The sequence below is a fragment of the Manihot esculenta genome, chromosome 1, assembly GCF_001659605.2.
Source record: "Manihot esculenta cultivar AM560-2 chromosome 1, M.esculenta_v8, whole genome shotgun sequence".
Taxonomy (NCBI): domain Eukaryota; kingdom Viridiplantae; phylum Streptophyta; class Magnoliopsida; order Malpighiales; family Euphorbiaceae; genus Manihot; species Manihot esculenta.
In genome coordinates this window covers 6,193,379-6,211,280 of record NC_035161.2, presented here as the reverse complement: position 1 = coordinate 6,211,280, position 17,902 = coordinate 6,193,379, and the positions used below count along the sequence as shown (strand labels likewise).

General features: G+C 40.4%; 1 protein-coding gene across 1 annotated transcript; it reads right to left on the bottom strand.

The window, feature by feature from the left end:
* Positions 1-36: 36 nt before the first annotated feature.
* On the bottom strand, positions 37-4,140 carry LOC110625167 (probable WRKY transcription factor 3). The gene is made up of 4 exons (XM_021770721.2): positions 3,542-4,140; positions 1,845-2,497; positions 1,606-1,764; positions 37-814 (listed from the first exon to the last, which is right to left on the bottom strand). Exons 1-4 carry the CDS (start codon positions 3,989-3,991, stop codon positions 550-552), a joined length of 1,527 nt encoding a protein of 508 aa, XP_021626413.1. The 5' UTR covers positions 3,992-4,140; the 3' UTR covers positions 37-549.
* Between the last annotated feature and the right edge of the window lie 13,762 nt (positions 4,141-17,902).

Genomic DNA, 17,902 nt, shown 5'->3' with positions numbered 1-17,902 from the left:
AAAAATTTCTGCATTAAAGCCAAATACAACAATTATGAAAGGAAAAACTTGTCTAGACCCAGTCCATCACGAACTAGAAACAAACAAGTGAATCTCTTTTAATTTTTATATAGAGCGATCCACTTATGTTCGTGTCTTAAATCTATAGTGTACTGATTGTCCGTGAACTATAGGTAACATTAGTTCCCAGATAATGTACAAAAGAATGCAAAGAAAACTGGATTTCAAAGAAATATATACCTGCTAGCCAGTTTACATACAACAATATTTAACTTATGCAGGATTTCAATGAAATATACATCTGCTAGCCAGTTTTACATACAGCAAATATTTAACTTGTAAATCAATCCAAGAAAGTGAGCTCCAGATTGACTTCTCTCTTTATCTTTTTTCTTTCTACCTTTTCCTTTTTCTTGTGTATATGGTATTCGGTTATAAGGATCTTGATCAAAATAATAGCCTCTAAAACCATGAAAAAAGATTATCAGCAAAGATATCTTACATCAAGTTCGTGATTCATATCCTGCTTTTCAAGATGATCCATGGACATTATGTTATCTGCTCTTCTTTTAACAATAGCCGTGTGATAGGAGGTTGATTTTTAGTCCGGTGATCCAAGGCATTCTTTTCTACATTTTGTTGTCTTAGCTCAGATGAGTTACTGTTGGCTGTGCTGTGGCTGCTACCTTTAGCAGCAGGAACGTCATGATTATGTTTGCCTTCGTACGTTGTTATAACTGCTCTTGGGTCCGTTGCTGCTCTCTCAACATGTTTACGGACTCTGCAGCCTGCAGACGTGCATTTATAGTAGCTCCTGTAGATCATGGAAGGAGATCACATCTTAACCCTTTGTTTGACATTATTCATTTTGTAAGAAAAAAAATTCATATGAATTCCTATAAAAGATTTCTTTTTTTTTTTTTTTGAAAATAAAAATTTTACAAAGTAAAATGAAATGAATTCTTCCATTCCAAATAAAAAAATTGATAGAAAAGAATTGAATTCTCTCAAAATCATCCATTCCAAATATGGGGTAAATGTTGACATGAAAAGATCTAAGATCAAGCAAAACTAGATAAACTGTTTTCTCAACACAGTGTGCGATGGCAACTTAGGTCATAAAGAAACTAAGCCTTGCAGTATGTGCACAAATATTTTCTCTCAACAGAATTGCAATAGCAACCGAAGTGCTCAAAATGATACCAGCAGCATAAAGGATGTCACCTTTCTCAAGGAAGACATGGTTTCACGACAACACCCGTAATACTGGAGAAAGCCTCCCAAAGCAGGGATAGTAAATATTAAAGACTCAATGGATAAAAGAATCCAAATGTTAATGATGAAATGACATAATGACCAGCAAATATCAATGTCATCTAAATGCGCGAGTGTGTGTGTGTGTGAGAGAGAGAGAGAGAGAGACATGTGGCTTCTCAGATCACCAATGTGTAACAATCCGAACACTGCAAACAGGCTATCAATCTCAATTATGTAGGCCACAAGGAATGCTTACCATACCAAATGATTATCAGAACCAAGGAATAATGTTTTATCAATATGTCATTGCAGCTAAAAGCCACAATCATATAGGCTAAGGAAACCAACCTTGGATAAGGATTGCCTTTGACAACTTTCTGCCCATATTTGCGCCATCTATAGCCATCATCTAAAAGATCAACTTCACTGGTAGTCTGCACAATGATTCTAGATTCTGTGAGAGTCCTATGCGAAGAAGCTGGATCTGCTACCTTGACATCTGTATTTCTGCACAACAAAAACTTTTAGACATGCATAATAAACTAAGACGTTTATGCCCGTTGAAACATTTAGTCATACAAAAGTACCTTCTCTTGGGATCAGGTTCATCTTCATCATTTTCATCTACACCAGTTTCAGTATCACCAACTTCCTCACTGTCACTTGTCCCAGATAAAAGTTCATGTGTAGCTTGACTTGATTCCTGATCCTTTCTATCTTTTGACTTGTTAACATTTCCGCTTTGAAATTGAGAAGCTAGTTCAAATTTACTCTGGTTACTTGAGTTTCCATTCAAGCTTCCCGCATCCTTTGCACGCTTGGGTTGGGGAGCTTGATGGTTGTGCTGCCCCTTGTAGATAATTTCAGTTACTTGACCATCAAGAGATCGCTCAACCTTTTTCTTGACAGGACAAGTTGGTTGTGTGCATTTATAATAACTTCGAGGACATTCACTGCCTTTCACCTGTTTCTGCCCATATTTTCGCCAATTATAGCCATCATCAGTAGGTTTATCAACAACAAGTGAAGAAGCTTGGGATCTTTGATCAGGAGAGAAGTCTGAAGATTCCTGAACAGAAGCAGTAGGATCTGGGATTGATGATAATGGTGTTGAAGATGTTGCCGGCGCTGATGGTAAAGAAGATGAATAGTGTGCTTGAATATGCATATTAGAATGGACTTGTGCAGCCTGGGCAGTAACCTGAGCTAGAGCCTGCTGACGTCTCATTCCAATGTTTCCCTACAATCCTCATAAACCATTAAAATAAGTAAGCGTTAATAGAATGGCCTTTCAACTATTAGCAGAGAGACATACTTTGCAAACAACTCCAGGCTTATTACGTCTTTATGAGATTAACCTTCGTCCAATTCAAATAATAAGTGCAAATATAAGAAGTATTTTTCAAGATGCTTATCTTGCTACTCTTCCCATAGTTTCACGACTCTACTACACACTGCGATTCAGTTTGAACTTTGATTTGCCTTCAGAATGGTTGTTCGAGCATCAGTAAAATGCAGTTTATGCACAGAGATATATGACCATGTCACATTGAGGGAGATGCAAAATTACAATATTAAACCATAAATGAAGCATCTGGAAAAAAAAAAAAACTATAAATGAAGCAAAAGAGGAGCTAAAGCATTTCCTACACAATGACGAATGAAAGCTCTGAAACAAGAATAGTACAAAAATTATAGTCCACTACAGTATAAGCACCTGGTAGCTGATAACACAATCATGTTAAGCAGAGTGAGGTAACAATCATGCATCGCAGTCTAGATTGAGCAACCAAGATGGCTAAAAGACACAGTGCACCTTAATTAGCATATAAAGGTAAAAATAACATCTATCATCCAAATTTAATTATTCACATTTTGCATATATCAAGATAAAGCTAGCATTAAATAATATTGTCACACTGATGAAGCTAGCATTAAACAAAACTGGTCCACAAATAATGGAGATTCGAGGTGACAGTTTCTCACCATTCCTGAAATCCTGACTACTTTTTCCAGTTTCCACTTCTAGATAAATCAACTAATATAATTCCAAAATTACAACAGCCTTCAAACACACATCCAAATTCTCAATCATTTCAAATGCAATCCTATTCAAACGGAATCTTATGATTTTTGGAAGATTGATACATCACGATGGAAAAAGAAAAAAGAAAGAGAATTAAATTGGCATATATATTTCTAACACCATGCAATGTTCAGCCAAAAAAAAAAAAGCTGCTTATAAATGATTCCGTCAAACAGTTCAACTCTCAACTAGAACTACCTCAGGAGATAAGAGTCCGAGCGCAGGTGAATCCAGAAAGACCATCGGACTAAGCCCGCGAGGCACAGTGAACATCTGCGACGGAGGAGCTATGGACAAGTTGGCCGGCCTGCTTACGTTAGCAGCAGAATTTTTATCTGCCTGAGGAACGGGAGGTAAGGGCGATTTGTTGTTGCTATTGGCGGCAGGAGAGTCCATTGCGCCCGCGAGAAGCTGAGAGAAAGATTTGAAGTCATCAGAATCTGAGAATAGACTAGAGACCAGAGTCATAGGACCTGGACTAAAGCCCACACCAAGACCAGAGGTAAAGAAAGATTCATTAGAGGAGCGAGGCGGAAGAGCAATAGTGGTAGGGCGGGCAGAAGTAGCAGAAGAGGATTTGGACGATGAAGGAGGAAGAGAAGAAGAAGAAACCGGCGGCGATGGGTGGCGGGAACCATTGTCTGCCATCAGATTGAAGAAACGTGTTACAGTCTGGATGAGCGCTTAACCACTTTTTCTGTCTATCCAAACATTACAAAAGCTTCCTTTCTTTCTTCTCTTCTCTTTTTCTTTAGCTTAAGAGGATCTGAAATTCAGCAAAAAGTCCACGCTGCAGATAACCAAGTTTAAAACCAATTTTCTTTTTGTAATTTCCGACTCCAAAAATTCTAAAATTACCATTTTGGACACGAGTGGCACGCTTAATTCAAGGTGGGAAAATTTTTATAATTTATTACAATTATAATAATAAAATTAAATTAAAATTAAAAAATTTAATAATAAAATATAATATAATCTTTACAACTTTTTATTCATTAAAATATAATCTTTTAATTTAAATTTTATATTAAAAATAAATATCTTTTATATTTCTTATATATAATAATAAATTTATTATATGCAGTGGCGGAGTCAGAAACTTTTTTTAGTAGGATACCGTTGCGCACTGTAATACTGTCGGTGGTGCCGTTGCAGTACCTTCATCCCCTTCAAACTATTTTTCGGTCGTCAATACGGCACGTGTCCCTTACAGTACCCTCCCTCCGCCCATAATAAATATTTATTACATATAAATTTATATTAAAATATTTTATTAAATATTTTTGCTCAACAACATGATAAATTATATGAATTCTACTTTATATCAATTATCTTAAATAAAATGAAATGCTTTAATATATAAAGTGTTATTTCTCATTTTAAATTTTAATTAATATATGATATGTACATAAAAATGAAAATAAGAGATAAATAATAGAATTTATAAAAAAATATTAAAATAAAAATATTTGTTTTAAAATTTATTTTACTAGTTAAATAAAATTTTACAAATTATATTATAATTTACTGTTAATTTTAAAAAATTAATTTAATTTTTAAATTATAATTATGATAAATTTAAAATAGGACTCTACGAATTGTAATCTATAATCTTTTATTTAGGTGTCAAAACATAGAGAGAAAAAATAAATTTAAAAAAAGAATGACGAGTTGATATTTTTTTATTTGAAAAAAAGAGAAAAAATAAACAAAATGAAAATAAGGTTTTCTTCTCATTATTTTCTTTTTAAATTATAAAATAATAAAAAAAAATTTTTAAAAATTGTACTATCATTAAAAAGTGAGTATTTAATTTGCTCGATTTAAAATTAAATTAAATTAAATAAATTAAAAATTAAAATATTAGTATAAAAATTAAATCGAATCAATTTTGATCAAAAATTAAATCAAATCGAATCAATCTGATTCAATTTGATTCGGTTTGATCGATTTAAATTTTTAATAATTTTTTTTATTTTTTATACTTTATTTTTAATATTTAAAAATTTAATTAAAATATTTTAATTTTAATATAAAAATTAAAAATAATATATTATTATCACTAATCGATTAATTTTTTCATTTTTTTATTAAAATAAAATTGAATTGAAATAAATAAAATTTTTAAAATTAAAAATTAAATTCAACCGAAATAAAAAAAATTAAATTAAAATTTTAAATTAATTTAATTTAATTAATTTTTTCAATTTAAACGAATACTGCATCATAAATTAAATATAATTTTCTTTCTTTTTTACTTTCAAATAACTTCTTTTTCATTCTCCACTACAAATAAAAAATATATTTTTTTTAATTTTCTCCTGCTTCTTCCCTAAAATTTTTCCCTAGTGTAAAAAAGCTTTGAGCAAGCGGCTTGGGGTAAAATGGTCATTTAGGGAAAAGGCAAGAACTAGGAGGCGGAAGGAAGCACGTTTTGAAATGGAGAAAATAAATGGAAAGGTGGAGAAGAGCGTAGATAGATTGCTGTGCTTTTTGTTTGTTTTCAATCACAGACAGTACACAGATCATTTCATGTTTGACAAACTGGCACTCCAGGATTCTTCCTGTGACCTCATTTTAAATATTTTATCCTCCTTTCACAATTTTTATTTATTTATTTTTTTATACATATTAAAAAAAATTAACTATTTTTTTAAAAATATTTATTTTATAAATATTAAATTTTATTACATATTAAAAAATATTTTAAATAATTTTTTTAAATAAAATAAAATTATAATAATTAATTTATATGTAAGACTATTTAAAAAAATAGATAATAATTTTAAAAAATCTATTAATTAGTTGATTAAATTTTTAAAAATTAAATAATTAGACTTTTTATATTAAAAATATTTTAATTGTTTTATAATATTTAATGGTTAAAATTAATAAAATAATTAACTAATAGATTTTTTAAAACATCAGGAATATTTTAATAGAAATATTTTAATAAATTTTTGAAATTAATGAATTAACGAGTGAATATTTTCGTATTAAATAATAATTTTTTCAATAATTTAAATAACTTCTTATAAAATTATATAATTTTAATTTATTTAAAATAAAAAATATTTTAAATTAAAAAAAGCAATTTTCTCATTAAAAAATTTTGATTAAAAATAAATAAATTAAATTAAAATTTTAATTCCAAACAATAAAATACAATTTTAGATAAAAATAAAAATCACTATGTATGTTAGAGAGCATATATATTAAGCATATAGAATATAAAACGCGAGATTCTTGATTATCAAAATATATAGTTCGAAGATGAAGAAGACCTAAAAATAAGATGACGCAAGTATTATTTTTATATTAATATTTTTTAACGGTATCTAGTAATTGTTATTATTTATTAATCGTGTATTACTATGAATATTATTTTGTCATAAATTAAATTATATATTATAAAATTAAATGGAATGAAATTATAAAATATTTGTTTACATATTTTTCCATATCAAAAAACTCATCAAATAGTATTAGAGAATAGTAGCTGCCGACTTTTGTTATGGCAATTGACATTCGTTACCTAATAAGCAAAAAGAAGATTGATCTATTAGGTAGCAAAAGTCAAACCTATATAAGAGTAACTTGTCACAATTTAATGATTTATGATAAGATTAATCTCTTGTATGAAGATGAAGTAGAAAAAAAAAAATTAAAGAAAAAATATATTTTAATCTCTAAATTTTAATATTATTAATAGATTCAAGTCTATATTTTTAAAATTGAACATTTAAATCTCTTTATAATTAGATCATTCAAATTAGAGACTTTTTTCATTCATAATTCCATTAATTAACAGGTGATATTCTGAGATCCAGAAAATAGAGTTTACAGTGAGTGTGTAAACTTGGTCAGGGAAAATCACATCCCTCCCTTTTTATTCCTTTTCCTTTTGTCCGCTAGTGACGTCTATCCGCCTCTCTACTACAATGCCACCTGTCTTTGTCACTCAGATCCGTACCTCCACACCAGACGACTATTTAATTCCTCCCGGCGCACATGCGGACAGGGCTGCAAAGTGACTGGACTTGCTTCCCTTACCTTCTGTCACATCACTGAGCTAAGCTTCTCCTGTTGGGCCCGCGCTCATGAACCATCCGGCCTGCCCTATGTGGCCGGACTGGGAGTCACTGTAGTGGGCCGCTTTGCTTGAGGATGGCTTGATGGGCTTTAGGCCTGCGTTCTTTTTTAGGGCCCGGCCTTGCCCTAGGTGTAGGAAGTCTGGCGGTCATCAAGTGCCCTTTTACCTCCGCAGCAGTTATTTCATGAGTGATGAGGGGGTTTACCCTATTATGACCGCGCGGCCCGAGGATGACTTCTGTCAAAAACGTCCTTTCCTTGCCTTTACTCTTTTCAAAATTCAAAATCTCAATTTTCTCCAGACTCTTCTTCTCACTTTGCTCTGTGTTTCATTCCTTCCATCTCCTACAAAAATCTCTCTAAGGTACGTCTCTTGCTCTTTAATGGTTGCCCCTAGGATTCCCGCTGTCATGAATTTGAAATCTTGTATCACCCCTTCTTCCCTCACTAATTTCTTTTCTTAAGATTATTTGGATACCTCCATTTATCATATTAGGACTCCCCTCCGCAATGAGAGGATCGTTCTCCCCGTTCCTCCTCCATCGGGTCTGATCGATCCTCAGCGAGATCGTAGCTTGGTCTTTTTCATCAAGCAACATGATTTTGGCTTGACTTTTTCCTTTTCTCCCTTCTTTATTGAGGTTTTCCGATATTTTGGAGTCACCCATTGCATACTTTCACCCAACTCTATTCTTTTCATGTGCTCCTTCGAGTCCGTCAACTTATACTGGGGCTTTACTCCCTCTACCGTCCTATTTTCCACCTTCTTTCGTCTGGTCAGGGCTAGCCAGGGGTTTTATTATTTTGCTCCCCGAGGAGGATTGTCTATCTTCTCGGGGTATAAGGATTCCATCAAGGGTCGGGTTGAAGGTTTTTTGGTGTGGAGCTGAAGGAAGGCTCTGGGATAACCTGGGAGGTAGACCTCTCATGGAGGGATGTGCCCCCAGGCTGTAATGACCTTCCTCAGCTGTCCCTTTCTGAACAGATATGCCTTCTCAGACTGACCTCTGTTTCTCGGAAGTATGATGTCGAGAAGTGCATGTTCGTGTCCAGTCTCCAGGACCGTTGAGAAGCTGGTATTTGCTTGCTAATGTTCTCTTTTTCTCCTATTTTTACTTTTTCTTGCACTTGTCTCTAACTGTTTGGGTATTTTCATTTTTCGCAGCTTCTAATTTTCCAATGGAGCAAATCAATACACCGAGGAATTTCACCTTGTTCCGAGAGAACATGAGAGCCGCCCTAGAGGCCTTCTGGGTTGGTCGATCTGTAATCGACGTGACTCGAGAGATCGCTCATGTCATTTCTCCCTGGGAAGCTAGCTGGACTGCTTCTCCTGCCCCTATCTCTTCTCAGGCTTTGGTGCCAATTTCCAAGGACTCTCGTTCCTATGCCTCTAAGGCTTCCACTTGCGGTAAGACTCTGAGCTCTTCCAAATCCCTTGCTGCTCCTCAGCTCAAGCCAGCCTCCACTCTAGCCTCTCAAGAGCCCATTGTCGTTGAAGAATCTACGGAGGGAGGCTCTAAAGGAGGGGCTGAGGTCGTCCCTTCTGCACCTCGTCCCAAACAGGCCGTTGTCAGTGGTGGTATCATGATCAAAGAAGCTACTGGCAAGCGAGCTCCATCTACCGAGGTCCCTTCTGAGGGCCAGGCTTCCACGAGGGCTCGCGTGGCTAAGTTGCTCGAGGTCACTCCCCCTCCTCTTGCTGAGAAAAGAAAGCAAACTGTGGAGCTGTTGTCTTCTGCTCCTGACAATGAGCTCCTTAACGCTGTAGAAATAACTCTTGGGTCCGCGGCGACCTCTGTTGCCAAGCTGTTGCGGGAGAAGATGTTCGGTGGGATATCTGATGTCTCGGATTCGTGCTTCCTTGCCCTTGCCAGCCATTTGACCTGCTCCACTAGGCAACAGGTGGCCTTTTCTCACGGTCCCGAGAGGAGCTGGGAGATAGCCTTCGAGAGATGCTCCTTATGGTAAGTCACTTTGTCATTTTTGAGTTTGCTTTGCTTTGGTTGTTTTCTAACTTTGCTTGTTGTCTCCTTCTGCTAGGCACTAGGCATTTATATGAAAATCGATGCTCGGGATGAATCCCTTCAGAGCTCGACTTCAGAGCTCGATGGACCTGCAGATCGATGAAGTCCGCCATGAGGAGAATCTCGTGGCGATTGGTGATGCTCACAGGCACATAGTTGCTCTTAAGAGCCATCTTGATGACTTGACCCTTCACTTGGCTGGGATGAGGGATGAGGCCGACAGGGCTTCCAAGTGGGCTTTTGTGGCAGAGTCTCGATGTGACGAGGCTTTGGCACAGTTGTCTTCTCTGAAGGAGGCCTATCGTGAGCAGGATGATTCCAGAGCTCAACGCGACGAGGCCTGAGCCTAATGTGAGGCAGCTAAGGTTGAACGTGATGCAGCCCAGGCCTGGTACGAGGTGATGATGGCTCAGAGGGAGGAAGCCTTGGCCCGGGTTGTTGTCCTTGAGCAGGAGCTCAATAAGCACATCGAGGACCTGAAAGGCATGGCCTTGGCGGCGGAGGAGTCATGGCTTCAGCAACAGCAACTCCGCTAAGAGGTTACTGCTCTGGAGGAGAGGTGTTTTGCCTTGCTCAAGGAAGCCAGACTTGCAGAGAACAGGGTCCAGTTGGCCTATGAGGGGCGCCTGCAGGAGTACAAGGACTCTACTGAGCTGAAGGCCAAGATTGAGCAGGCCTGCGAAGCGCGACTTACGGAGTACAAGGCTTTTGATGCAATGAAAGAAGAACTATACAACTCAGCCTTCCGCATGTTTGCCTCCGGATTCAATCAAGGTCTGAAGGCAGCCAGGGATGCCCCCTCCACTTCGTTGGCAAACTTTCGAGCTCCTAAAGTAGATTCTGACGGCGAGGAGGTGTGCTACGAAAAGGATGACAACCCGTTACCTAAGGGAGCTCCTCCTCTGCCAACTGGACCCCAAGGAGAGGATAGTGTAAATAAGCCCTTGAACAACCTTGTTAGTTCGAGCTCTTCTTCTGTACCTTTGAATAAATGAATAAAGATGTTATTTTTTCTTCTTCTGTACCTTTGAATAAATGAATAAAGATGTTTTTTGCCTTTTTATTTCCTTCTTTTTGATGTTTGGATGTATGGCGACTTGAAAGCGTAAATATGATAATGAATGATATTTTACCTCAGCCTATGTTAAACTTAGACTATTTTCTTCATAGGTCGCTTCTTTGGCTTTGCCAGCCTGTTTAAACCCTTTAAGACTTAACTTACCTTTTGCATCTGACTTGTGAACTTCTTCTAACTTAACTTAATCATAAAAGCCTTAAATTGGATGCTTACTTAGCAAATTCCAACTTATTTAACTTCACTTAATTAATGGACCAGGCTATCTCTTCTGGGTCTTTAGCAAACGAACAAGCTCGGACTAAGAGCTTGGTGTCTGGCTAATGCTTCTGACTCGCGGGTTTTTCTTATTTTTATGAGGGCATTTTCGTCATTGGCTCACAACCTTCCTCAGTATTGCGAGCTCGTATGTATAATACTTAGAACAATAACTTGTTTGTATGAGTGTCTCGCATGAGATGATTTTTTGAGTCTGTCCCTGTTACGAGCCCGGACACCTTATCCTTCTTGATGTAACCTTCTAACAGATAGTGTGGGTTAAATATTTTGAGTTATGTGTCCCGCTTGGATGGGGAGCTCGACCTTCTGTCATTTTTCTCTACTTAGTTTATCTTGTTAAGTATTTGTTCACCACGAGCTAATCCGAGCTGAGAGCACGACCATTTGCTTTCATTTATTTTTTTGTGTGTTCTGCGTTTGTGGGCCTCTTCGTATAGGGAGCTCGGCTCTCTACTGTTTCTTCCACACTTAGCTTTATTCTGCTTGGGTGTTTACATGTTGTGAGTCTGTCTAAACTGTGAGCCCATCTATTCAGCAACAACGGGAGCTCATATTTTTATTTTTGGTTTTTAGGTGTCTCGAGCTCGTTACTGAGGTCGGACTTGCTTCCTTGTTTCCGTGTTGGGCCTTGCACAAGCTATATTTTAGTCTGTCTATTTATTTTCTTGTTTTGCCTTAGCCTTTCTTTTGAGGGGAGGCTTAGCATCGTTGTTTTCTTTGTCGACTTTTCCCTTCGCAGCTCGATTTAGTGGCGCTGGCGGTTATTGTCTGAGGCTAGTTATCGACCTCACTAGAGACTTTGCTTCTTTTTTAGCTCAACTTTTCCATGGCCTCGCTTGGGATTCAGGCTTGTCAGCCTTACTGTTGCTTCCAGGCTCATTGGCCTCTTATGGGATTCAGGCTCTTTGGCCTTATTGTCGCTTCCAGGCTCTTTGGCCTTGCACGGGATTCAAGCTCTTTGGCCTTACTGTAGCTTCCAGGCTCTTTGGCCTTGCACGGGATTTAGGCTCTTTGGCCTTATTATCGCTTCATCCTCTCAGCTCGGCTTTGTGGTGCTGGCAGTCATTTTTCGAGGCCAGTCACCTACCTCACTGAGGTCTTCAATCCCTCTCAGCTCGGTTTTGTGGTGCAAGTGGTCATTTTCCAAGTCCAGTCACCCACCTCACTGAGGGCTTCAATCCCTTTCAGCTCGATTTTGTGGTCTAGCGGTCATTTTCTGAGGTCAGTCACCCACCTCACTGAGGACTTCAATCCCTCTCAGCTTGGTTTTATGGTGCTGGCGGTCATTTTCCAAGGCCAATTACCCACCTCACTGAGGGCTTCAATCCCTCTCAGCTCGATTTTGTGGTGCTGGCGGTCATTTTCTGAGGCCAGTCACCCAATTCACTAAGGGCTTCAATCCCTCTCAGCTTGATTTTATGGTGCTGGCGGTTATTTTCTGAGGCCAGTCACCCACCTCACTGAGGGCTTCCAGTGCCTGTTCTTCTTTTTTAAGGAATAATTGAGACACATAGGATGATAATAATAGTCTTTTTCATTCATTCATTAATATTTTCAGGGTACAGAATATTACATTGTACATATCTCAAGGAAAGTACATCTTCAGGTGTTGGATATTCCAAGCATGAGGTTTCGGGTTCCCCTGTAGGTCTTTAATCCGGTATAATCTAGGCTTGACAACTTTAGTTATCTTAAAGGGGCCCTCCCAGGTTGGTACCAACTTTCCTACTGCTGCTCTTTTCCCCGTAGCTTTTAGTTTCCTCAGGGCTAGATCTCCAACCTTCAGGCTTCTTTCCCTAACCCTCTGATTGTAGTAGCAGACTGCTTTTTGTTGACAAGTGGCAGTGCGCACTTGAGCTTCTTCTCTGATCTCCTCTAAGGCATCCAAATGGCTTCTCAGCTTTTCACCATTGGTGTCTTCATTGTTGAACTGGACACGGTGAGAAGGGATTTACAGCTTGATGGGGACTACTGCCCCGGTGCCGAATGCTAGTGCAAATGGTGTTTCCTTTGTTGGCATCTGAGGGGTTGTCCTGAACGCCCATAGGATGCTATTGAGTTCGCCCGCCCAATTCTTCTTTGCTCCATCCAGTCGCTTCTTTAATCCCTGAAGGATAGCTCAGTTCGTGACCTTCGTCTGGCCATTGGTTTGAGGGTGGGCTACCGAGGAGAACTTGTGCTAGATGCCCATGTTCCTCGTGAAATCCTTAAAGGTCTTGCAGTCGAACTGCTTTCCATTATCTGAGATAAGCGTCCTCGCTATCCCAAATCTGCAGATGATGTTGCCCCAGACGAAGTCTATCACTTTGCGTGCTGTGATGGTGGGGACAGCCTCAGCTTCAGGCCACTTTGATAAGTACTCCACTGCTACTATCACAAATTTCTTTTGCCCCGTGGTCTTAGGGAAAGGACCTAGGATGTCTATGCCCCACTGTGAGAATAGCCAAGGGCTGGATATGCTGGACTGGGGTGTGGCTGGGAGGTTAATGGCGTTGGCAAACCTTTGACATATGTCGCATCTCCTGACAAATTCTTCTGCTTCTTTTTTAACTGTGGGCCAATAGTAGCCCTACCTGAAAATTTTGTTTGCCAACGTGCCTGCTCCTTTGTACGCTCCACAGACTCCCTGATGTATCTCCTCAATCACCTTGGCTGCTTCATCTGGGCCCACACATCGAAGCCACGGGCTAGATTCCCCCTTCGGTATAGAGTCCCCCTTACTGCTTGATAATTGGCAGCTCGGGCTGCAATTTTTCTCGCTTCAGCTTTATCTTCAGGGAGCTTCCCATTCTCTAAGTACTCCAGGTACGGGGTCATCTAGTTCTGCCCTTCCTCAATCTGCATTATTGCGGTGGGCTTTTCAAAAGTGGAAATGCTGATGTGTTGTATGTATACTTCGTCTGGGAGCTGTTCTAATTCTTCTTCAGATAACCGGCTAAATAAGTCTGCTTCTTCATTCTCCTCTCAAGGTATCCTCTGGTATTGCACCACAATTCCCTGCCTGCCGAGCTCGGCTTTCATAGCTCTTACCTTCACCAGGTACTTCTACATGATGGGGTCCCTTGCTTGGTATGCTCCTATTATTTGATTAATCACTAGCTAGGAGTCACTGCTTATTTTAAGATCAGTTGCCCCAACTTCCATTACTATCAGCATCTCGTTTATTAGGGCTTCATATTCTGCCATATTATTAGAAGTTGTAAACTCTAGTCGTAGGGCGTAACAGACCTTGAATCCTTTTGGGCCTTTTAACAGTATTCCAGCACCACTGCCCTCAACACTAGACGCCCCATCTACAAACAACTTCCAGTTGAATTCCCGTAAGGGCTGTCCTTCGCTCTCTCCCCCTGCTGCTCCTGGCAACTCTCTACTGAGCTCTGGTTGCTCTTCATTGAAGGAGCACTCTACTATGAAGTTAGCAAGGGCTTGAGCTTTGATGGCTATCCGAGGTTGATATTCAAGACAATATGGGCTGATTTCGACAGACCAAGCGAGCATCCAACCTGATGTTTCCGGTCTGTGAAGAATTTTCTTCAAAGACTGATCTATCCTCACAACTCCCTGATGGCTCTCAAGGTAGACTTTGAACTTTCTTACTGCCGACAGTAGAGCGAATGCCAGCTTCTTTGTGTTTAGGTATCTGACCTTGGCATCTTTGAGCACCTTGCTGACATAGAAGACTGGCTTTTGCTCTCCTCCTTCTTCCCTTACTAGTATCGCGCTTATGGCTTGCTCTGAGGCTGCCAGGTAGATTAGTTCTTCTCTGGCTAAAGGGCTGCTGAGCACATGTGGTGAACCGAGGTATTGCTTGAGGCTTTTGAAGGCCTGTTGGCAATCTTCTGTCCGCTCGAAGTTGGGTACTTTTCTTAGCTTCTTGAAGAATGGCAGGCACCTTTCTGCAGATTTTGACATAAATCGGTTGCGTGCTACCACCCTCCCTGTGAGCCTCTGCACATCTCTTACGCAGGTCGACTCTGGCATCTTTAGTATGGATTCCACTTTCTCCGGGTTTGGCTCAATGCCCTTTCCACTGACCATGTAGCTAGGAATTTCCCCCCTCTGATGAAGAAAGCACATTTTGCCGGGTTCAGCCTCATTATGTGTTGTTCCAGCACTCCGAATACCTCTTTTAGGTCGGCCAAGTGCTGCTGGAAGGTCTGACTCTTCACTACCATGTCATCTATATACACTTCTACATTCCTCCCTATCTGGCCTTTAAAGATTTTGTTCAATAGTCTCTGGTATGTCGCCTCTGCGTTTTTAGCACAAAGGGCATGGCCCTGTAGCAATAAGTCCCATCTTCAGTTATGAATGAGGTATTCTCTTCATCCGACCTATCCTTTGGAATTTGATGATAACCAGACATTGCATCAAGGGACGACATATAATCAAAATCGATCGTAGAATCGACCATTTTATTAATGTTAGGAAGGGGATAGCAATCTTTCAAACAAGCTTGGTTCAGGTCAGTAAAGTCTATACACATTCTGTATTTGCCATTGGCTTAGGGTTTGCTAACCACTGTGGGTACATGACTTCCCTAATGAACCCTGCCTCCTCTAAATTCTAGAGACCTCTTCTCTGGTGGCCTGTTGTTTCTCCTTTCCGAACACCATTTTCTTCTATTTTATTGGCTTCGCTCCGGGGAGGACGTTGAGCTTGTGGGTCATCACCTCGGGATTTATTTTCGGCATGTCAGAAGGCTTCCAGGTGAAGCTTGAGGCATGTCCTCGAATTAGGGCCATTGCTGCCGCTTTCTGCTCGTCGTCAAGGCTCGCGTTGAGGCTGAAGTCTTTGTCTATCTCTTTTTTTGATAGTGAGAACGTCTCTAGCTTTCCAATGGGCTCTGTTTTGGCCTCCTTCTTTTCATCCCGGACCTCCATTACCTCCGGGTTTATCCCCTTAGGTGCTGTACTTAGTTCTGCCACCGTGGCCAGATACACTACTCTCGCTTCCTCCTATCATCCCCGGACTACTCCTACCCCTGTCTCTATTGGAAATTTCATGGTCAGGTATCTGATGCTAGCCACCACTTTGAAGTCATATAGCACAGGCCTTCCCAAGTTTGCATTGTAGCTCAATGGGAGCTTCACCACTAGGAAAACTGCGTAGTGAGTCCGAGACAAGGGTGGTTCTCCCAAGGTTAGGGCCACCTTCACCTTCCCCTCTACGGCCACTCGGGTTCCCTCAATCCCCTTGACTGGGGCCTGATCCCTTACTAGCTACTCTTTCAATATCCCCATCTACTGGAAAACCCTGTAGGGTAGCAGGTTCACCTTGCTCCCATCGTCGATTAGGATCTTGCGGATCCTGTAGTTGTGAATGACAGCTTCAATGACAAGAGCATCATTGTGGGGTATCTGAATCTCGTGAGCATCCTCGGGGGAGAAAGAGATGGTCATTGGAGAGTGTTCTACTATTTGCAAGACCTCACTGCTGCTCCTTTCCCCACTTCGGCTTCTCTTCCTCCCTCTTCTGCTCATCCGGTCTCTAGTCCCTCCTATGATCATATTGATGGTTCTGCTGGAGCCATCATTCATGGGCCATGCTCCTTGCCTACGGGGCCTCTCTGCTGTGACATTCTGCTGGGGCCTCTCTCCTTCTAGTTTTTTTACAAAGTTCCAAAGATGCCCTTTCTTTATCAGCCTTTCTATTTCACTGATCAATTGGTAACAGTTGTTGGTATCATGACCATGGGTGCGATGATATTGACAGTACTTATCAGGATCCCTCTAGCTAGTGTCGGCTTTCATGGGTTTAGGCCATTGGAGGAAGTCCTTGTCTTGTACTGCCATGAGCACTTTGGCTCTGGATGCATTTAAGGGAGTAACTGCCTCTGGGATCCGGGGCTGGTATGCCCTCTACTCTCTCCTGTCCTAAGGCTGCCTATACACCTCAGGCCCTTTATTCTGTCATCTCTCTAGTCTCTCCGACCTCCTTTCTTCTACTGCTTTTCCCCTGTCCCCAGCCTCCCTGGTGAACCTGTTGGTTGTCAAGGTGTCATTCTGCCTGATGTACTTCTTGGCTCTCTTCATCAGTTCTGCTAAGGTGGTTGGAAGTTTTCTGCACAACGATCCAAAAAACTCAGGGGATGTGGTCCCCTTCTGCATGGCCTCCACGGTGCGGCTCTCATCTAACTCTGGGATCTGCAAGGCCTCTATGTTAAAACGGGTCACATACTCCCTCAAGGATTCATTCTTCCTTTGCCAGACTGTTTCCAAGTAGCTGGTCTTTCTTTCAGTCGGGACCCCTGCTATGAACCGGCTGATGAAAATGTTGGCGAGGTCCCTGAAGCTTTTAATGCTTCCTGCCTCCAGGCTGTTGAACCAAGCCCTTGCTGGTCCTGTGAGAGTTGTGGGAAAGACCTTACACATCAAAGCGTCCGACAACGTCTGGAGCTCCATGAACGTTTTGTAGTTCAAGATATGCTCCTGATGGTTCCCTGCTCCTTCATACGTAGCCATCGGTGGCATCATAAACTTTTTAGGGATGGTCTCCTACTGGATCCACCCAGAAAATGGTGAGGATGTGGGTAAGAAGGTCTGGCTACTGTCTTTTGCCCCTAGCTCAGCTAGGAGCTGCTCCTTCATTCTCTGTAACTTTTGATCTATGTTTGCCTCTTCTCCAAACGATACCCTTCTCCCCATTCTTTACTTTCCATCCTCGCCATTGTCCCCGTAGAATAGCTTTCTGCTTCATCATTTTCAATAAGCTCTCTTACCCTCCTTCCTCGGGCCCTGACTGATGGCTCCTCTTCTCTACCGGCTCCTCTACTCCCTTCTTCAGTTCTCCGACTAGTTTGCCGGGGGATTTGGTAGTTGAAGGTGGGTTGAGGCTTAGTGGTATGGATCCCTTCAACTATAGGGGGTATGTTTAATAGGGTATTGAGACCCCTCTACTGTAGCATCTGCCCCAGCCAGTGGGCAGTGTTCTATAGTTGAAGAGCCATGGCTTGAAGTTATTGGTTGGATGTCGAGCAAGGTGAGGGATTAAACAACACTGGTGGTTGGTTGGAGGGGGTGGTAGGACTAGAGAAAGAGAACTGCTGACCTTCCTGAGCTGAGTTTAGATCGTTTGGGGTATTAT

Bases quoted from the DNA above. Each gene is read 5' to 3' on its own strand.
- LOC110625167 (XM_021770721.2), bottom strand. From the start codon at position 3,991: ATGGCAGACAATGGTTCCCGCCACCCATCGCCGCCGGTTTCTTCTTCT. The intron at 2,498-3,541 runs GTAGTTCTAGTT...TGAGGATTGTAG, and splicing joins TCGGACTCTTATCTCCTGAG to GGAAACATTGGAATGAGACG. The intron at 1,765-1,844 runs GTACTTTTGTAT...TTTGTTGTGCAG, and splicing joins GAACCTGATCCCAAGAGAAG to AAATACAGATGTCAAGGTAG.